The sequence below is a fragment of the Rhodofomes roseus genome, assembly GCF_022264815.1.
Source record: "Rhodofomes roseus strain CIRM-BRFM 1785 chromosome Unknown C8Q71scaffold_1, whole genome shotgun sequence".
NCBI classification, from domain to species: domain Eukaryota; kingdom Fungi; phylum Basidiomycota; class Agaricomycetes; order Polyporales; family Fomitopsidaceae; genus Rhodofomes; species Rhodofomes roseus.
In genome coordinates this window covers 365078-385692 of record NW_025952957.1, presented here as the reverse complement: position 1 = coordinate 385692, position 20615 = coordinate 365078, and the positions used below count along the sequence as shown (strand labels likewise).

Genomic DNA, 20615 nt, shown 5'->3' with positions numbered 1-20615 from the left:
ATTCATGTACAAGGTTCTCGTCATAGGACGTAGACATCAATTCGAGAAGATTTGACGAGTTGATTCAATGAGTTACTCAATCGTGTTAACACGATATGAACATGCACTTGAAAGACCATATAAGTCGTTAATTTCCATAAGTTCATACGTCTGTCTACGTGTACAAAGGCGTAGTCTACATCGAGCCGGGCGATGCTGTCGTACATTCTCCGTGATAGTCGTGTAAGTCTCACAGGGTTTTCCATATTTCCTCCCTTTTTCTTCCGCCTCATTAGCGGTCATGACCGTCCATCTCCATTGACATTTCCGTTCGGAATCAGAGGACCTAGCGCCTGCTTCAGCAGCAGCTCGACGCGGTCCCTGTCGTCCGTAAGCTGCTTCATCTCGTCGTGCCAGCGCATCTCGCGCCCCTCGTAGATCTTTCCCATCTCGCTGAGGCTGCCTAGCGCAGCTTCCAAAGCGCGACGCAAGTCCGCCTCCCGCGACTCAGCGGTTATGGGCGAGCCGTCGGCTGAGGCAGCAGACCCTGCGGAGAGGTGGAGCCTCTCGACGAGCGACATCCGTTGCGAGCGTGCGTTGCGCCGATGGCTAGCGAGATGGTTGAAGGAAGCACGGATGTTAGCGAGCTTGGGTGAATTGTACAGCGCCGCGTCGCGTCGGATCGAGCGCGACGTGAGCGCATGTAGTTTTGTTGAGTGCGACGGGGAGGCGAGCATGACCAACGTGGCATCCGTCTCTCTATCGAGAGCTTGGAACTGTGCGAATCATGTCAGTTGATAACTAGAGCAATGAAGAGCTGACGTACTGCTTGAATGAGCGCATCCCAGCGCGTCTCCCATCTGCGCCGCCGCCTTTGCACACTGCTCACATAGGTTGGGTGGTACTCCAACTCGAGTAGGTCCTCCTCCTCTCCCTCCTCTTCCTCATCCACCCACTCCCCCTCCTCGTCCTCGACGTGTTCGATACCGTTCCCGTTGGTCCAAGGCGTAGCGCTCGTGGTCGATTGTGCACTAGCCTCGCCGATGTAGTGATCCACGAACTTCTCCTCACCCGCCGTCTCCTCGCCCGAGCCATCTGACGACAACTCCGGGCTCGTCTCGCGGGGCTGGGTACTCTCAACACGGGGCGGGGGCTTCACTCGCCGCACAGGCCGGGCGCCAGGCTGGGGTGCACGCAGGCTCGGAGCTTGGTCGCGTCTGCGCAAACCCCGGCCGCGCATCGCCGGAGGAGGCGGCAAGCTCACCGGCTCGTGACTTGGGCTCGAACGCATGCTCATCACGGACGCCCGCGCGCCTGCCTGCCCAAGGCCTTGCATACCCATAAGAGGTACGAAGGCCAACGGGTTGTAGCCTGGGCCAGGGAATGGAGTGGCAGGCGGAGAGAACGTCGAAGCGTCAGATGCTTGCTGGTAGCCGTTGTTCAGTGCGTAGATCTGCATCTGCAGGGCCATCTGCTCGCGGACGTAGTCGAGGTTGTTCATGTCGGGCGTGGAGGACGGAGCCTGCTGCATTGCAGGCATGGTAGAACGGCGGATGTGCGTGAACGGGTACGGGTATGGCGAGCCAATTTGACGCGGTTCGGCGTCGCTATGCATTGCCGAGAGCAGAGGCGACGGCGATGGCGCAGCGGTATTCGACTGTGGCGTCGGGGGGATAGGAGCATTCGGGCGAGCACCTGGGGTCCGGAGGAAGCTGTGGATGTATGATGACGTCGGGTCCTCCAGCAAGCTCTGCAGTTCGTCAGGATGAGGGAAACGAGGAGGGTATATACCAGCCTGAGCCAATTGGTGTTCCGTCAAGTGCCCCAGCGCGGCGTGTTGGGCGGCATCTGCTTGTACCCTTGACGAATCCAGGCGCACTTGAGTCTGTTGAGCCTGTGCCGTAGGCTGCTGCTGAGGCTGAGGCTGAGGCGGGGGTTGAGGCGGGCGAGAAGACTGGCGCTGGCCGCCCGCAGGCGAGCCTCTGTCGTTGCTTCTAAGACTGTTCACCGTGCCTTCGAACATTGTCGGGTCGAAGCTTCGCATACCCAGTTGGTCAGTCGGCCCAGACCGGTGCTTGGCGCGAATCGTCTTCTGATAATCCGCATTCGTGTTTGCCTGATACTGCGCGGGCGTCGAGCTGTACTGAGCGGTCGTCGAGCCGTACTGCGAGGTGGGGCTGGTGTAGGGGGCATCCCGGGAACGATCTGGCAAAGGCACAGTCGGCGAGCGAGGGGTGAAACCCGACCCCGACCCCGAATCCTCGCCATCCTTGCCCTGCATTTGCTGATGATCGTCGTCCTCGTCGTTCAACGTCACATCATCCTCTTCATCGTCACTTCCGCGGCTGGGATGTCGTGCATGCTCGCGACGAGGCTCGTAGCGTCCCTCTGGGTACAGGTCTGACGACGGGGTGGGTGAGCCTCGATGGAGATCCTCATACTCTGGCTCACGATCGACATAGTGTGTTACCTCCTCCTCCGGCTCCTCCTGCAAGGGTAACGATCGTTCCGATGGACGTGAGGTCATGGTCTGCAAGGGCGGAGTGTGGCTCGAGACAAGCTTGGAGGTGGCAGGTGGTGTTAAGCGCGTCGGAGCAGCCTCGGCTGTGCCCACAGCAGGCACTGGCTTCCGAGTCGGGGGCGTGGGACCCTGGACCTGTGTATTGCCCCCTTGGTCACGGTAGCCCTCCGGGACGTACTGCGTATAGACCGCGGTGCGTTCGCCAGGAGAGACCATCGGCGCCTGGAATTGGGGCGATCCGCGGTACTCGGGCGTCCGAGCGACCGCAGCGTGGCCCTCCATTGAAGATATCGACGACACCGTCTGCGAGCGATCCCGCGTCTTCGGGCTGTCGCGCGCGTTCATGCTATCCTTGTCGCGCGACTGGCGCTTCGCGGTGATAGCGTCCTGGTCCTTCGGGCTGGAGCGATCACTTGCGCGCACGCGCTCAACGGCGGGATCCTTGGCGGGTTGCACAAGGCTCAGGTTGCTCGAGGCTGCTCCTCCAGCGTACGCGAACCCTGACTGACCAGCAGCCTGCTGCAGATCTGCTCTCTCGATCTCAGCTATCAACTCGGGGGTCATCTGCCATGTGTCGTTGCCAAACTGCGAGAGGAAGTTCGGTGGTGGGACGCGGTTGATGGGCCGGGGATGGTGAGGGTTCTGGGCGACTTGCGGAACGGCTGGAAGACTCTGGCTGTGCGAGGGACCGGGAGGCGGAAGAGGGATGAGGTGAGGAGGCAACACCTGCGGAGCATGCGACTGCAGAGGCGGAGAAGGCGCACCCTCTGGCGTATGCTCACGTGCATGTGCCGCCACCGACATCTTCGCAGCGACAGGTGAGATTCGTGAAGGTGGCGGCGACCTGCGAGACGGATGAGAGCCGGTAGAAGTCGTCGGGCTCGGTTGCTGGGCTTGGGGATATACGGACTGCCGTTCCTGCAACTGGTTCAGGGATGGAACGATCGGCAATGAATGGGCCTTCGTCGCACGCTGCCTCTCGCGAAAGGAAGGAGAGGGAGTCGACTCCCGAGGCACGATCCCCTGAATCGGACCTAAAAATGATCACGGATTCAAATGAGCGTTCGCGGGATCAATTTTACGGTGGTGTCAGAAACGTGAAAGGCCATGTCCGCCCAGTCAATGACCCGTCCGCTAGCCTATAAGACGTAAAAAGAGTCCATCACGGATCTTCGTAGCAGAAAAGAGCAACGACAGTGACAATTACCAGCCGAGCTAGCCTCGCCGCCGCGAACACCGAACACCGGAACAACAATAAACAACGCAACCAAGCTAGACCTTCAACGTGGGAGGTGACGGCGCGCAAGGAAGGTATTCGAAAAGACGCGACATACCCTGTGTGCCCGGAAGCATCATCGGCTTTCTGTTGCGCTGCGGTGATTGACTAGACATAACGTGGGTCGGCTCAGACTGGGCGATAGGGGAGGAAGAGAGGATCGCAGGGAAAGACGCACTCGGCTCGTGGATAAGAGAGTATGCTTTCAGAGGTGAATCCTTGTACTCGCGTTTCCAACGTGGCGGCGGGTCTGCAGTGACAGGAACATCGCCCCTGCCCACAACGAGGTGGATGGCCGTGTATGGAAGGTGCACGGTTCATGGCTGCCTCGAGGCTGATTACCGCCAGCCAGCCGCCAGCTGTGCCCTTCGATCCGGCTCTCTGCCCCTCGCTCGCCTTCCTGCGCTCATATCCGTCGATGAGGGCGAGAGACCGCGTGCTATGAACCCGAGCCGGCAGGCAGACGTCAAGGTCGTTCTTGTCGCTGTCAAGGCCGCGCTTGCCCTTGTATTCTTTTGAGACAGCCTTCTATCCATGCGGGCGAGTCGGAAGCCTATTTCGTAGATGATTTCACGCGCCAGAGAAGCGAGAAGCACGAGTCCGCAAGCTGATTCCAGGTGGTCGCCTTCGACGATGCACGAGGCAGGGAACAGAGTGGTCTATCCTATTACTCGCGCCCAAGTACCACTTATCTCGCCCGGGATGGCAGCATCAAATTCGCAGAAACCCTGATGTGGCAAGACAGAACTCTCAAAGCCCTTGCATCATCCCCGACGATCTGTGGACACTCGACGCGAAAACATGAGGAGGCCTGCCGGCCACTGCATTACAGCCTGGGCTCGTACTCGATTGATTTCGGGAGTGGTCAATTGGTCAATGCGGAGTGGGCATTCACGAGACATGGGTGGTCCAACGCCGCGCACAGCTAGCACGTCTCACTGCGACATGGCAATATGTGATCATGCATGAGACAGACAGAGACGTAGGAGCAGTATTGTCAATGTCAGCCTGAGCACCTCACACAACACTCGTTAGGATAAACGTCTGCTTCGTCACCAGTGCTGGTGATGCGCACGATGAGTCACCACAACTCTTAGACCCGAAGGAAGGCAAATTGATCGCTCGATTACGAAGACTACCTTCGAGGAGCCTGTAGCTAAATGTTCTTGAACGAACCATCTGCCTTCCTTGCAGACAGTGACAACATTCCTGCAGAGATAGATCACGGTCCGACGAGCAAGGGTCTGCGCAACCCACGTACTAAAGGATCGGCGCTGTATTGCAAAAGCCTCTCTAATCTACCCAAACTTGAATGTGCCTGACAGGATCGACGTACGTCCACAACGCTGACCAGGATCCACCACTTACTTATATGGTCCAACGTCAACTTTGTTGGTGCTTGTGGGTCCATCTTCGGAAGCGACGAAGGGACGACGAATATGGCAGTCGCCACGTTCCGTTGACAGGCACAAAGCAAGACGTTCTAGCGAAAATCTGATGCATTGCGTACGATACTGACGAGGCGAGGAAATGCGAACGAGCGGCAGCAGAAAGTCCTAGAGCTACAAGAATTAATAAGATAATGTTAGGGCGCGGGGTAGCATCACCGGGGACCAGCAAGTAGGCGATCAATCAACGTCCTCCATGCCGCCGAATCGCGGCCCTGAGAACACGTTTGCCACCACATCGATCGAACCGGGAGAAGGAAGCGACGGTGCTACAGGCGTAGGAATGGGCGGCACGGCGGTTGAAGGTCCCGCTACGGGTGCAGCATTCGCCTCGGTTCTGGGTTCTTTGTGCTTCGCTGCTGCCCGCATGCCGTGGGCCTTCTTCCGCTGCACTTTGACGAACTGCATAAGCCCATCGAGTGCATCACAGACATGGTGCTTGCTAGGCTTGTCCGCCAATCTGACAGAGCACACAAATTATCAGCCGCGATGATACATGCAGAATGATTGAACCAACTTACCGGCCTACCATCTCATCCACGATGTCGTTCGCGCGGATGAACGGCATCATCTCCATGATATCCTTGCAGACCTTGAGCAGCTGCACCGGCCCTCCTAAGATCAGCGGCGCGGTCTCCACCCAACCCTCGAAGCGCTGCCTCAGCCTCGGTCTGAACTCTTCCCTGAGATCTTCCAAATCCGGATCATTTGGGTCCAAGTCGAGGTACCCCAGCGGATCCGCGTCCTCTAAAGGGTCCATCCCAGGTACGAGCGGTAGCCCCATCATCATCGCTGCGAACGCCATCGGGTTCGGCGCGTTTGTCCCAGGGGTGGAGATCGCGTCGACCCACGCCTCAATGCGATCCTGCCTGCCCGCGGCGCCTGGGCGCATCTTCAGGATTGCCTGCACCTCCGCACGATGCGCGGGCGCGTCGAGGTGTGCGAACGAGATCAGGAGCGTGTTTCGCAGTGCGCGTGTGGTGTCAAGCATCTCCTTCTCCATAATCTGGACCGCACGGTGCTTATACGCCGCCTTCTGCGCCATGATGGTCACCGCGTGCTGAAGCGCACCCGCGTCGCGCGGGCGCAGCAGGTGCGAGTGAGTCGTCAGTGAGGTCGCGATCTCGCCAGAGAAGCATTCGTACGCCCAGATGTCGAGTGCAGCAGCGAAGGTGTCGGATGAGCTTGTGGCGACGCTTGACAGGTAGCCGCAGAGTTCTTTATGGGCTACTTCTTGGTCGCCAGATATCGCGAGGAGCGTGCGGTAGAGCTGGAGTGATGGTCTTCGTTTGAACACATCTGTCAGATATGCTTGTATGTGGTCGCGGAGCGCTGGCACGACACTGCTTATCCGGTATGACCAGTGTCGCGCAGGGTGAGGTCCACTTGGCACATCGTCGATGAAATCCGACTCTGCGTAGTCCTCCTCCTCTTCGTCGATCTCATCATCGAAGAAGTCTTCCTCCTCCTCGTCTTCTTCATCGACGTCATGTGGACCTAGACTAACATTTGAGCTGGTTGCGGACACATATCTGGGCTTCGCTCACATTTCTTCCCACCATAAATGATACGCTCCACTGCTGTCCAGCCGGAGACATCGTCGATCTCCTCAAGTATGTCGGGGATATCTCGTATGTCCCTCTTCGTGCCTGTAGCCAACATGCTCAAGAGGAGCTCTCGCCATATGAAGTAGAGAACCTCTTCGATGTTCTGAACACCGCAGATGTCCCAGGACTTGATGCATTTTCCGTCCCTATCTTTGAGCGCGACGTTCACAAACAGGTTGGTGAATGCACACTTGCAGCTGCCCAGAGAGTCAACTTATTGGGAATCAAACATGTGCGCCACATACGCACCTACTACGCCCACTGAGCATATGGTCTATTGTCCCCGCGATGAACAAGAGGCACTTATGCGCGTGCATGAAGTCCACGTTATGCTCATAGACCACTCTCCAAATATCACTCAGCCAATTTGTCAAGCTATCCACCGCCTCGCTGATGAGCTCCTTCTTCATAGATCGCTCCTTCACGAAGGATCGCTTGGAATCTCGATGTAGCTCGTCCAACAAGGCGTTGACTTCCAGCCGCTTCGCCCTAAGATCGAGCACCGGGAGATCCGCATGCATGGCCTGGAGCTCTGTCGCCTGGGCTAGTACTTTCTTCCAGTGCGTCCGGTCGACATGATTGAGCAGAGGTATTAGTTGTTTCTCGATTAGGCTTTGTTGTGCGTCTGAAGGTAAGCTGTCGTACACCGCCTTGAACCTGGTCTGCGAGTGGGTGAATGTTCAATGAATGTGGATACGCATCCATACCTCGCACTTGGAAGCTTTCCGGACATCAGCAGCGACAAGACGGGTGTATTGAGGGGATGTGAGTGTTGTAAAGGAGTTATGATGCCTGAGGACGGAGCGGTGAGGGGTAAGTAATGGCAGCAGTGACTGAATTCGTAATGGATCCCCGGAAAGGTGGCCGTCGCGAAGACCATTGTCGGACTTTCAAGCCGAATCAGTAGTATATCGACACAGTACAATAGGTGTTCGAACTCAGAAATAACGAAGTAACAATTCATTGATTGAGTCCATACAAAGTCCATAATCGGGTATCTGATGGGAAAGGCGCTCAATAGTAACAACGCGTTACAGACGCGTGACGGAACGTGTCGCGTCACCCACGGAGGCGCGTTCCTTCGCGTCCAGTGAGTCTGCCGCCGTGCATCGACCACCTCCTCGCCCTGCATCCGGTTACTCTTTGCCTCTTTTTACCTCTTTTGCTGAACACGCCACATATCTTGGATAGGAATGGCGGGGACGAAGATAAAGCCCTCTGCGAAGTCGCAGGGAAAGGACATCCGAGGGTTCTTTGCTGGTGGCGGAGGAGGCAGCAAGTCGGCTGGTAGTTCGATGTCCACGCAACGCTCGAATGGCTCTGTGAGTGTTCTTCCATTTATAAACTACCTTTTGCATAGCGGGAGGCTGTCATCGCACTGGACATTGCCCTGCTACATGGACCCATGCACGCGGTCGTCGGGGCAGCGTGCAGTGAGGAGGAGGATAGACGTGCTTGGCGTATGCGTGCGTTATGCGACATGCGCAATGCAACGAATCTAGGCTGTTGATTATGACCTCTGGTCTTTTGCATGTCTGGCCCTGACTAACGAGTGGTGCGCAGCTCAAACCCAGCGGCTCTACCAAGCCCGATGTCATTGAGATCATGAGTACGTGCTCTGCGTTGAGGTTGAGTCAACACCTCACTTTTTGATAGGTGATGAAGATCATGTCGAGTGAGTGCTAGAGACATTCCATTGTGGCCGCGCCGTCTGAATGTGCGTAGGTCAGGCAGCAAACATTTCCAGTACGTCGTATCCGTCGTATCCAGCGACGCAGCCTCACTTGCTGATGATCCTTCACCTTCTAGTCCTAAGGCCACGCCCCGGTCAACTGTGAGTCGGCTAGCAGTTGTAGATCTCCTATGCTCAGATATACCCGGATTGCTCAGCAGCCGAAGAGCGAGCGGGTAATGGATGAGGACGACACACCCAGCCCAGCTCCTACTCTCAAACGCAAGAAAACACTCATAGTATCGAGCGATGAAGAGGACGAGGAAGCCGAGAAGGCCTCCCCGCCGAAGAAGAAGGCTGCTGTGGCTGCATCCTCTTCGAAGGCGGCGAGCTCCAGCACCTCAGCGTCGAAGCCTACGCCAAAAGCCAAAGAGCCAGCTCCACGCCGAACCAGTACCCCCGCCAAGAAGCGAAAGCAAGACGACGACTTCATTGCATCAAGCTCCGAAGAGGAGGTGCATGATGATTACCAAGACAATGAGGACGAAGACCTACCGAAGAAAGGCAAGGCCAAGAGTAAAGCGGCCCCGCAGAAGGCGCCCTCGAAGAAGGCCGTCCCCGCGAAGAAGGGCGCGTCAGCCAAAGCTCCAGCCGAGAAAGCGACGGGCACCAAAGGTAAAGCGGCTGCTAAGGAAGAGACCGTGGACGCCGACGAGGATAAGCCAAAGCCTAAGTTCAAGTGCGTCTAATTTACCTGCTCTTTGTGGCTACTTCTACATATCACATCTGCAGCTGGGCGGCAGCCAAAGCCGCCAAAGCCGCCGGCCCTATGGCCCCGGGCTCGAAGCCCTTACCGACCCCAGCAGCGCCGGATTGTCTGGCGGGCTTGTCATTTGTGTTCACTGGCGAGCTAACAAGCCTTTCGCGAGATGAGGCCGTCGAGCTTGCGAAGCGTAATGGCGGGTACGTCGCATGCTGATCTTGTATTATACGTGATGACTTGACGATGTCTCAGTCGAATAACGGGTCAGCCTTCGTCGAAGACTTCCTATGTTGTAGTCGGATCAGATGCAGGGCCCAGCAAACTCGCTGCAATCAAGAAGAATAACCTGAAGACGCTCGATGAGGACGGCTTCCTCAACTTGATTGCTACTCGGGTGCCCGACATGAGCAGCTTAGACGACAAGACAAAGAAGAAGCTCGAGAAGGATAGGGAAGCCATCCGGACTGCCGCGGCAGAGATGGAGAAGCGGGAGAAGAAGGCTGCGAAGGCGAGCGCGGCTAGTGGCAGCACGTCCAAGACCGCCGCGGAGAACAAGCTCTGGACAGACCGGTATGCTCCTCAAACGTTGAAGGAGGTATGCGGCAACAAGGGCCAGGTCGAGAAGCTGCAACGCTGGCTACATGACTGGTAGGTCACTGCTCTTTGCGACGTCCTGAAGTTAATCACCATTCATGCATCCAGGTCGTCAAGTCTGAAGTCTGGTTTCAAGAAACCGGGCAAGGATGGCATGAACGTCTTTCGGGCAGTACTGATCACAGGCTCGCCGGGCATCGGTAAGACTACGAGTGCCCACTTGTGTGCCAAACTTGAGGGATTCACTCCCATTGAGTTGAATGCAAGTGACGCGCGGAGTAAGAAGCTCGTAGAGGTCTGTTGGTGCTCTTCTCATGAGGACAATGGGACTAAGACAAGACGTACAGAACAGCACGAACATTGCCAACACGTCACTAGACGGATGGATGGGGGGTGGACAGGTAAGGCTTTAGGACGTATTGACGCTATGTTGGTATGCTCATACGCTTGATCACAGACGACAAATGCAGCTGGCGTTACTATCACCGAGAAGTCCTGTCTTATCATGGACGAAGTGGACGGTATGTCTGCTGGTGACCGAGGAGGCGTTGGTGCCCTGGCTGCTTTGATCAGGAAGGCGAAGGTACACAAGCAAAGTGCATCCGTTACAGCGAACTGACGAGCCATGGATGTGTAGATTCCGATCATCTGCATCGCGAACGACAGGGGCGCTCCAAAATTGAAGCCTTTGGCGACCGTTGCCTACAATCTGACCTTCAGAAAGTCAGTCTCGTCATCTATTTGCAAAACATCTCTTTTGACTGTGGATTCAGGCCAGAGGTCGCATCCGTCCGCTCTAGGATACTGTCCATTGCTTTCAAGTACGTGAACATACCCTGATACATTGTGCACGATGTATGACTTATGGATCGTCCTAGGGAGAAGATGAAGATCCCAGCTAACGTTATCGACCAGCTCATCGAGGGTGCACAGTCGGACATTCGGCAGGTCTTGAACATGCTCTCGACGTGGAGGTTGCAGGCAGATACCATGGACTTTGACGAAGGGAAGGCACTGTGAGTGAATTGCCACTTTTTTCCGCCTGACACTCATGATAATCTCTGCTGACAGCGTCAAGATGAATGAGAAGTATGCGATCATGACGCCGTTCAACATCATCCAGAAGATGCTCGGACCGTATATGTTCTCTTCAACTTCAAGAGAAACTCTGAATGACAAGATGGAGCTCTACTTCCATGATCACTCATTTGTTCCTCTGTTCATCCAGGTCAGCACGACTACAATGTCGCGGATAGTCAAAACATACTCACATCAATGCAGGAAAACTACTTGAAGACCCAGCCGGCAAGAGTGAAGAACCTGGATGGACCGGAGAAGGCTCTGAAGCAGCTGGAACTCTTGGACAAGGCTGCTGCGTCCATATCAGACGGCGATCTGGTCGACTCACTGATACACGGGTAAGCAGGCCACCGAGATGGTCATCCGGATCTCTCTCACCCCCATCACTACAGGCCGGAGCAACACTGGTCTCTGATGCCATTACACGCTGTCTGCTCGACCGTACGCCCAGCGTCTTTCCTCTACGGTATGGGCGTAGCATACGGAGGGCCGAATGCTATGTCATTCCCACAGTAAGTTCATTCTGTCACGCTCAAACGCATTGCTCAGAACCGTCGCAGATGGCTTGGGCAAAACTCGAAGCAGAACAAGCTTACGCGACAGCTGACCGAAGTTCAGGCCCGCATGCGATTGCACGTCTCCGGAGACAAGGCGGAGATCCGGCAGTCTTACATCCCGGCGATGTTCCCGTACATCGTGAAACCTCTGGTGGACGAGGGTGCAGTGCGTATCAGATGGGCACATACGAGGTGCGAGACTGATGGTCAATCGTATCTCTGCAGAGTGCAGTCGACGAAGTGATTGAGCGGATGGACGACTACTTCATCTCTCGAGAGGATTGGGATACGATCGTGGAGCTCGGAGTTGACCAGAATAAGGATGATTTCGTGCTGAAGAAGATATCAACAGCCACCAAGACGTCCTTCACCAGAAAGTACGTGTCTACGGCGAGTCTATGTGACCGCTGGACTCACTCGACATAGGTACAACGCGAGAGATCATCCAATCCCCTTCCACAAGGCCGCAGACATGGGCAAGGCGCCCAGGCAGCTCGCGGCAGCGGGACCCATTCCCGATCTAGAAGAGGCCCTCGATGTAAGCCATCCATATCACCGGTGGAATACGCGCTGAGACATGACCCAGGTCGACGAAGTGGAGGATGCGGCTGACGAAGTTGAAGACGCATCGGACGACGACGTCTCAAAGGACAAGCTCATCAAGGCACCCAAGAAAGCTGCAGCGAAGTCGGCAACGGCGAAGGGAACGACGAAGGGAACAGCAAAGGGAACGGCGAAGGGAAAGGCGAAGGCCAAGAAGTAGGATGTATTCGTTCTTGATCCAGTGTATATAGTATTGTAGGCTTGTTCAATATCTCGCTATTGGTATAAGGATCGTCTTCAGCTGGAACATCCGTAGGTATTGTGCTCCATGAGCCCATAGAAGTTAATCCGAGTCCTAGGCTGTCCGCAAAGTATTAGTCCCAGTTCTTCATGTCTTAGAATAGAACTCCAGCGACGAGGGCACCAATGCCCACCGACACCAGGCCCGCGACGTTCGATGTCAAGGTTGCCCCACTGTCCTTGACAGACACTGACAAGGAGCCGTTGAGCGATACTGCAACAGTCTGTATTGCTGCCCCGTTCGCAGGGAGGGTACCCTCGTAGAACCCGAGCGTGTTCGTCGCGTTCGTCATTTTGCCTGACCCGCCGCACGCGCCAACGAAATCACCGTACAGCGCTTCTCTGTCCTGCACGAACGACACGAACCCTTTCAAGGAGCACGAGTCCTCCGGCCCGTCTGTACAGCCTGGCAGGGGTATCTGCGCGGCGTTGACCAGCACCCGGACAAAGTCGGTGTCGCTACTGTTCCCAGTCGCGCTTGCGTTGCACGAGAGGCGCTCGATCCCGACGTTCGCGAGGAAGGGCAGGATCTCGGAGGTGCGCCACGCGCGGTCGTAGTTAACGGAGTCGGTCGGCATGCTCGCGTTCGATGTGTTGAACAGTCCGAGAGCGGTGACCATGAAGGGCGGCTCTGTTAATCTTCAACGTCAGTCCAGCACATAGAAATGCGGTACATGAAACACACCGACCTTCACGGTGCGCGAAACTGATGAACAGCTGTTGGTTGCCTGCGCTCGAGTTTGGAGCCGAAGTGTTCGCGCTACCTGAGAGCAGGCGGGCAGACGCAGAGACCCAGGGCATGCCCAGCACGGGCGCAAGCTCGTTGCCATACCCGAGGGAGCGGTGGTACATCAGGTCATTCGCGTACTCGTAGTTGAGCCACTCGCTCTCGCTGAAGAGGTTGCAGAATCCGGAGACGGTCATGTTCCGGATGACGGTGTCGTAGCCGCAGAGCGACTGGGCGGCGAAGACGTCGCTCGCAGTCCAGTTGAACGATGAGTCGACGAGCCCGTTGAGCCGCGCTGCGATGGAAGGCGCGTAGGTGTTGATGAAGGTCATCTCTTCGTCCGAGCCTACTCCAGAATCGAAGGTGTCGCAAGATTGCTGTGGAGCAAGAGGGGTTAGATGCCGAGACGCGAGTCAGAAGATCGACGACGCACATGGGGAGTCAAAGTGTTAGCAAACTGGCTCTCGCCTTGATCCACGATCACGAGGGTAACATTGTCCATTGATGCGTTGAATCCTTGCACGAATGCCTTGGACGTCTCCTATATGAAGACGTCCGAGTCAGCCAAGACGCGAATGAACTGACTCTTGTGGTACAAACCTGGTCTCGCGTCGCTGCTGCCGTCCATACCTTGAATGAATCCTCGTCATTGATCCCCAAGATATCCTGGTACCTTTGGGCGAAGACCGCGCCCAAAGCGGCGGCATCCTGCTTGCCGGTATCCGTGACTTTCTCAATCTCAGCATCGGGATCGTCGATGGGACTCGTCCAGTTGCTAAGGAAGGATAAGAACGAGTTCCCGGAGAATGCCTGTTTGTCGGAGAAGTTCCCTAGCTTGTAGAGAAACGGTGCAATTATGTGTTCGTATTCGTACTGCGGAAGCATTTCAGGCTATGGTTGACATCGTGGAACTTGAACACGCGATTACGAACATCATTGCCATAGATATCTGCATGCCGGACGAGGTATGTTGCACGCGTCACAGAACACCCATCTGGGAGTGCTGCAGTGAGGCCTACTCCGGGCGAGTTGAAGTATGGCGAGTTGCCAGACAAGTCTGCAGAATGCCATTCAGTCAGACATGCCCGAAAATTCGAACGTAGACCGTGACACTTACGTTGCAGGACATCGAAAGTGTCATTCGAGATCACTTGTCGTGGACGAGGCGATGGGTGCACCTCTCTCATGAAGTGAGAACGCGCGTGCACTTGCCATTCGCCCCGATGTAGCTGTGCAACCGCAGGGGAAAGCACCGCGAGGACTACAGACATACCTAACTGTACCTTCATCGCTGCACAAGGGTTGTGCGTGTTCGGAGGTCGTCCGCCTCGCTGTGACTACCGTCGCGCTGCATTTATACGCGAGCAGGCGGAGGCAAGCTGGGCTTCATCGGAGGACGTCATGCCAAGACCGGCCAAACCTGTGCCCCGCTCGATCGGCGGAGCGGTCGCTGTGTGCTACATACCTCGGAAGCTTGGGATGGGTTCACTTTGTCAGTATTGGTGCGCAAATGCTACCACGTCCTATGTTATTCGGTGATGGTCTGACTCCCTCTGTACGCTTTCACGGCCACTGTTACTGTAATGTAAGTAAACGCAACAGAGTGAACGTTCGCTTGACTACACATCACCAAATCGTCACTACCATCTCCTCCGCGTGCTCCAGCACTGACCTCGCCAAGACCTCGCATACAATGCCATATACATCATAAGTGAACCTACGACAGGCGAGAGTGTATCTCATTGTCAGATCTACCACCGGAGCCGCATGTACTCAGACTGCGTACCTCCAGGTACCTCCGTCGCCTCGGACCTTCGCGATCGAAACCAAATCGAAACCAAATCGAAACCAACGATGAACAGGACTGATTCTGAGCCACCGGATGGAGTCCATGTACTATTCACCCAGACTGGTACAGAGTGAGTGGAACGGTACTGGTCCTCCTCCCCCAGCCAGCAACATGCAACGTGGCCTGCCCTCTCAGCAGCGTCCAACGCAAAAACACGTACTACCGCTCGCCGACTCGCCGCGTCCACGAGTCGGCTACCGCCATGATCAAGCTACATACCTTCAAATTTCAAGGGTACATACCGCCTTAAGCTTGCCATCGCCACCAAAGATTCCCAAGAGGTCCTTGGGAATAATGGACCTCGGGCACGCGGACGCAGGTAGCGCACTTTCTCCGAGTCTCTCTCTCTCTCGCCCGTCCCGCCCTGATCCCGCCGCATGCGCATTGCGCGCGCCGCTGGTCGTCCCTCATCGCAGCTGCCATGCCCGTCACTCAGAGTCGCCCGCCAGCATCCGCCGCCCTCCAGCACCCACGCAGCTCACGGCGCCCACGAACTTCACCGTCAATTATTCCAATACCTCGCACGACCAACGCACCGTCGATGGAACCCGATTGCGACGGGGCAGTCGCCGCCCAACGCTGGTCACATCATAGGGGGCGTGAAGAGGTTGGATAGATGGACGGCGGGGTGGTCGGATGACGGCGCTCAAAATGTCGATGGTGCATCAGCAAGCCTCTGAGTGAGTGTTGAAGTTGGACTTTGGGCGCGGCCGCGGCGGCTGCTTGGGCGGTGGCAGCACCCGGCCCTACCGAGCCATCAAGCACGGTGGTCCGCGGTATCGCCTCCTATAATCACATCCGTACTAGTGGCTGTTCAGAATCAGATCCATCGTGATGAGGAGCTCGCGGGTTGCGTATATTTGGAACCTTTGTGCGCGGCGACACTCATACCACTCTTGTCTCGCCCGGATTTCTGACGAGTCCTAGGTGACACCGCGACTATTCATCTCGTTTGCGTAGCGTTCAACATCACTGGTAGGTCTGTCTGTGACAGTCTGCTCGTCCATGCCGGAGATCTAGAGCTGAAGTCTTCGTAGGACCCTGATTTCTGGCTGAACACCATACACCGACCGTCACCGACTCCCGTACGTTCGTGCATCCCATGACCGCCCCCTCGCAGCCTTTGGTGCCCCCAGAACTCTGCGACATCGTGGTGGATCATCTTCACGATGATCCTCCCGCCCTTGCAACCTGCGCGCTCGTCTGTCGAGGATGGCTTCCCTCTTCGCGGATGCACCAGTTTCACACGCTTGTCCTCCACCGTTTTCCCGAATGGCGGGGCCAAAAACTCTCGCTCATCTCCGACCCTTCGTCGACAATCCTTCCGTATGTACGCCACCTTGCGCTGGGAGAAGGCAGAGGACGTGAAGTGGACCCCTACTGGCTCGACGACGCACTACCCGGCATCCGCGTCGACGATCTAGAAGGGCTGGAATGTCTCGAGCTATTCGAGATCATTTGGACATCGCTCTCGCCGGAATCCCTCGCGCGTCTTCTTGCCCTGTGCCGCCGTCCCCGAAGCGTAGCACTGCGGCTCTTCCACAACCACAGCGTCGTCCCCCTGATCCACCTGCTCCAAGCATGTGCTTCGGCCGAGAAGTTCACCATTCATGGTAGCTTCGTGCACGGTCATGACGACGAGATAGCAGCTCTGGTTCCCGGTTCGTTCACGATGTCGCCACATTTGCGTTATGTTGAAATGCCCGGATATATGTACCCCTTCTACAACGCCCTCCGTCGCCTTGCGCCAGAGCATGGTATCTGCACCATATACTTTGCGTCCCTCTACGCAAACAGCGCTGCATCGGCGGCCCGTTTCCTGCAATGGTGCGGACACACAATCGAAGAGATAACTCTTGACTTCCCGGATCCACGGCTGGAACACAATCGCACCGAGAATCACGAAGGTGAGATTTGTACTTCCTGTACGGCGCATTCTGCTGACGCTCCCACCAGCTCCGTTCTACGAGGTCGGAGGTCTCAAGGACAACACGTCACTCCGCACCATCAACCTGAACGGCACTCCTCCAGGCCTTCTCGCCGTTCTGAAGCAGGTCACATCCAAAATCGTCGACACGGTCAGCATCAGCCTCGATTCTGAGTCGCCGGACCTCGACTTTGGCGCATTCGGAGAGCCCTTCTCGAAAGGTGTTTTGGCGTCAGCGAAGCTCCGGATAATAGCCTCGGGCCCTGATGTGAAGTCTCTGGTCGAAATGAGGGACATGTTGTACGGCAAGCTGCCTCTTCTGCAGAAGCAAGGGCGACTCGTGGTCGAGCGGGCTGGTGGACAACCCATAGATACCCCTGAGCCGCCCACGGACGTGGACCGGTGGGGTGCGTTCCCTATGGTCGATATGGCGTTGGACCATTACTTCGTTTCACCAGCAGTCTGAGACGATGGCGGGACTCGACCCATAGACAGGAGCGGATGAATTGCTTGCAATGGATCCATAGAAAACGCGCCTCGAACCATGTAGCCTGCTTCGCGCCAAATATACTTCGCTCAAACTTCGGAATCGTAGTCAAATCCATGAACGATTCCCGACGAGGAAGCTTGATGGTCGGGCCTCGATGCTCGAGCTTGTTGAGAGCGGATTGCATCAAGTACAAAGCTGACCGTGTTCAAGTTGCTCTAGCGACGACGAACTTTTTCAGCTGGCGCGCGCATGAATTCGTGGCGTCAAGGCTGTTCAGGATCCGCCTGTGCCCCGAGCCGTTGTGGTGTCCTCACCACGGTCTGCAGATATTGCTTGCGCTAGTCTCGACGAGGACCACCGGTCGCGCAGCCTGTTCATTGCCACGAGTGGTACTACACTCTGACGGAATGGAACAAAGGCCGGACATTTAATGTTGAACAACAAGTAGTCTCTCTATCACGCACTGCACTTCTGGATCGATGTAGGAGGGCTGACACGGATATGCAGATTTTCCGCACCTGCTCTTTGACGCAGCTGGGGCCTGCAGATCTCACAACAAACCACCCTCTCCCATATTCTGTCAAAACCACGCCGCCACCTCGCCGCTCACGGTCCCCGCGCATCGTCATCGGTCATCTCTACAATGATCCCCGCATGCTCGCGGTATATGCGCTCGCCGGCCGTGCATGGGTCAAAATTTCGCGGATGCACCGGTTCTATACAGCTGCCCCCACCCTTTCCTGACAACTTCAGGCGAGGTGGCAAGCTTTGACTGCTCGCCGACTTCCACATCGTCGACCGTTTTCCCCTACGTGCGCGTTAGGAGAGAGCAGAGGGCGCCGCACATTGAATCCGCAAACGTACTGGATCAAGGACGCGCTCCCCGAAGTACGTATCGAAGATCTGGTCGCGCTGGAGTGCCAGATCGGGAGGAGCTCTCGCCTGGGTTCATTCCGATATGCCTGCATGCACTATACCATCACCCCCGGACCGTGGTGGTCTGCACCCTCGGCCCAGGGAACACCGGCACCGTTCTATTCGACCTATTGCAAGCCTGGCCGTGAGGAAGTTCTTTGACCTTGGCAAGTTCGGTTTGGAGGGCGCCAGTGCGCTGACTATGATGGCACAAAATCCGGCTGGCATTACACTACTGCTGCATCTGCCCGGAGGGCGAGTCTTTCGTGACTGGCATTATGGGTGTATTGCGCCATATTGAGCCCACCATCAAAATCCGTTATGATCAAGTCACCGATATATGGCCCGGGCAGGCGGGCCACGTCGCGGGTTTTGTGCACTGGTGTGGGCCCGCTCTCGAAGAGGACCATTCAGAATTCCTCGATTGCGCTGAACAAGCGTTGGCTACGTGCTCTTCGGAGGTGAGCCTGCGTCAGAATCGGTAGGAATACCTCTCACAGTCTCCCCAGATAGATTCCAGAGCTGCTGCGGTTTGGCGTGGCGGAGAGCACGTCACTTCGCATGATCAACGTCAGCGGTGACATCTCTCACCTGGTCCCGGTATCCAGCAGGTCGTGTCGAAGGTCGTGGAGTGTGCTGGCATCAACACCGCACCCGCCTACGTGGACGACGTCGACTTCCATAAGTACAGTCGATGCGCTCTTTTCCATGCATCCAGGGGCGCTCTGGAGTCGGCGACGCTTCGGATATGGCTGCGACACCGAAGTGCAGCCCCTCGCAGCGATGCGAGGCAAGCTATACGATAAGCTGCGTGCACTTGGAGATCAAGGCCGGCGGGTGTTCGAGCGGGCTGGTGGATACTCGATGGACCCTTCTACGTCTCCATTGGCTGGGCCTTGGAGGTCGAGTAAAGCTCTGCGTTCTCGCCGTCCGCGCTGGATCGTGAAGTCGTATACTGATGTCCTCAATCTCGTGGCATTTGAGTGCGAAAAGGACAAGTGAAGGACAAATGGAAGCTGCGAAGATACGCTGAGCGCCGGTCAGATCGCTCTGTGAACCGACGTGCAGTTACAGTATCATGGTGCGCTGGGAATTGAGCATGTGGAGGGTACAGAGCCTGACATCCCTGAGAATGACGAAGACTCCGAAAAATCACGGTGATATAATGATGAGCGAAGATGGCTTACTAGTACATAGTGACAGAGCAGCCCCAGACGGTTGCTGCTTGGTTGCTGCAGATCCAAGGAGACATCTTCCTTCGCTAACGATGCGCAGTATTGAGCGTATCTGATGTACCTTGAGTGTGAAACCTTCAAGTACAACACTTAGTGTAGTGACCAAAGACGATGTACTGATTGTTGGTATAAATGTGACTAGTGACACATAAGTACCAGAGCATAAGCAGTGCGGTTCCTCCACTAGCGAGTATACATACGAATAGCAGAACATGAATGTCGGGTTGCTCACCTGCGACGTGATCCTGGATGACTATTCCGCGATCATTGATATCAGAGCCACGTTCGATGCTGGCGATGCCAACAACCTGCCCAAGACGAGCTTCCGTTACTCGAGTCGATGATGCAGAGCCCAAGCCACTGACCGTCTGGTAGCACTGCCTAAACAACGCACAGCTGTTCCCTGGTGTGCGCCCTTTCAAGGCCGTGAGATACAGGTGAGATATGCCATAAGATGGTGTGTCGCGCGTACCTGTAATTCACCCGTGCTGACCGCGAGTCCCATGCCTGACTGAACGGAGCACCGTACCAGCTCGCGGACCGGATTCAGAGTTTTCAGGACAGAAGAAAATACGAGAGCAGCGTCTGAATCCTACGGTGCTGGAAGTTAACATTACTGGCTGATTGGTGAATTGCTCTGGGCAGCATGACGCCTGGGCCAGAACCACTGTTCTTGCTGAAGCTGTCCAGTGTACGTACCGGCGCAATTTGCATGATGGCTTGAACAATCATTTGGCCAATTGGATAATTCTGACGAGTCGCCATGTGGACCTCGACGACCGCACAACAGTGACATCGTCCAGAAGGGCTCCGCCCTAAGGGGACGACACACGCGTTACACCTCCGAGACTCCGAGTCGAGACCGTCATGCAGTGGCTGGTATTGATGGAGTGTCAGCATTTGACGTGAAACTCACAGAGAGGTCTCTGCCAGTACTGGCAGCAAATTTGCGGTCGAGGCTTTTGTGTAGCTCAACATTGTGCTTGGACATAGCAAACGCGACGGGTTACGCGAGGGGCAATCATGAGAAGTGAGGAGGAGGCTGGGCAGGCGGCGAGATCAAGCGCATCAATTGGCTGCAGGCTGAGCCCGGGGCCCGGGCCGGCCGGCTTTGGCAAGGCATCAAATGTTG

The 20615-nt window shown here is 56.1% G+C and overlaps 6 protein-coding genes across 6 annotated transcripts; 2 read left to right on the top strand and 4 right to left on the bottom strand.

Annotated features, from left to right (window-relative positions):
• Positions 1-113: 113 nt before the first annotated feature.
• C8Q71DRAFT_729158 (uncharacterized protein) lies at positions 114-4420 on the bottom strand. The gene is made up of 4 exons (XM_047922011.1): positions 3955-4420; positions 3835-3884; positions 806-3534; positions 114-755 (listed from the first exon to the last, which is right to left on the bottom strand). Exons 1-4 carry the CDS (start codon positions 4095-4097, stop codon positions 279-281), a joined length of 3399 nt encoding a protein of 1132 aa, XP_047784405.1. The 5' UTR covers positions 4098-4420; the 3' UTR covers positions 114-278.
• A 984-nt stretch (positions 4421-5404) lies between these two features.
• C8Q71DRAFT_852120 (uncharacterized protein) lies at positions 5405-7564 on the bottom strand (the record flags this gene model as incomplete). The annotated part of the gene is made up of 5 exons (XM_047926799.1): positions 5405-5684; positions 5746-6721; positions 6772-7028; positions 7081-7488; positions 7539-7564. The coding sequence occupies 5 exons, from the start codon at positions 7562-7564 to the stop codon at positions 5405-5407; spliced, it is 1947 nt and encodes a 648-aa protein (XP_047784404.1).
• Positions 7565-8024: 460 nt separating this feature from the next.
• Positions 8025-12260, top strand: C8Q71DRAFT_852119 (DNA replication factor C large subunit; the record flags this gene model as incomplete). The annotated part of the gene is made up of 21 exons (XM_047926798.1): positions 8025-8153; positions 8395-8440; positions 8488-8506; positions 8557-8577; positions 8641-8665; positions 8722-9242; positions 9296-9466; positions 9519-9914; positions 9969-10155; positions 10208-10261; positions 10318-10443; positions 10498-10583; positions 10634-10681; positions 10739-10876; positions 10932-11088; positions 11142-11278; positions 11333-11452; positions 11501-11663; positions 11723-11874; positions 11924-12035; positions 12084-12260. The coding sequence occupies 21 exons, from the start codon at positions 8025-8027 to the stop codon at positions 12258-12260; spliced, it is 2985 nt and encodes a 994-aa protein (XP_047784403.1).
• Positions 12261-12435: 175 nt separating this feature from the next.
• C8Q71DRAFT_852118 (phosphoglycerate mutase-like protein) lies at positions 12436-14254 on the bottom strand (the record flags this gene model as incomplete). Its single annotated transcript, XM_047926797.1, has 6 exons — positions 12436-12971; positions 13030-13444; positions 13501-13608; positions 13668-13940; positions 14000-14124; positions 14185-14254. 6 exons carry the CDS (start codon positions 14252-14254, stop codon positions 12436-12438), a joined length of 1527 nt encoding a protein of 508 aa, XP_047784402.1.
• Positions 14255-16018: 1764 nt separating this feature from the next.
• C8Q71DRAFT_719347 (uncharacterized protein) lies at positions 16019-17309 on the top strand (the record flags this gene model as incomplete). The annotated part of the gene is made up of 2 exons (XM_047921301.1): positions 16019-16823; positions 16873-17309. The coding sequence occupies 2 exons, from the start codon at positions 16019-16021 to the stop codon at positions 17307-17309; spliced, it is 1242 nt and encodes a 413-aa protein (XP_047784401.1).
• Positions 17310-18024: 715 nt separating this feature from the next.
• C8Q71DRAFT_719346 (uncharacterized protein) lies at positions 18025-20474 on the bottom strand (the record flags this gene model as incomplete). Its single annotated transcript, XM_047921300.1, has 11 exons — positions 18025-18141; positions 18198-18275; positions 18325-18448; positions 18840-19000; positions 19050-19298; positions 19436-19509; positions 19716-19791; positions 19878-19898; positions 19956-20075; positions 20183-20359; positions 20400-20474. The coding sequence occupies 11 exons, from the start codon at positions 20472-20474 to the stop codon at positions 18025-18027; spliced, it is 1272 nt and encodes a 423-aa protein (XP_047784400.1).
• Between the last annotated feature and the right edge of the window lie 141 nt (positions 20475-20615).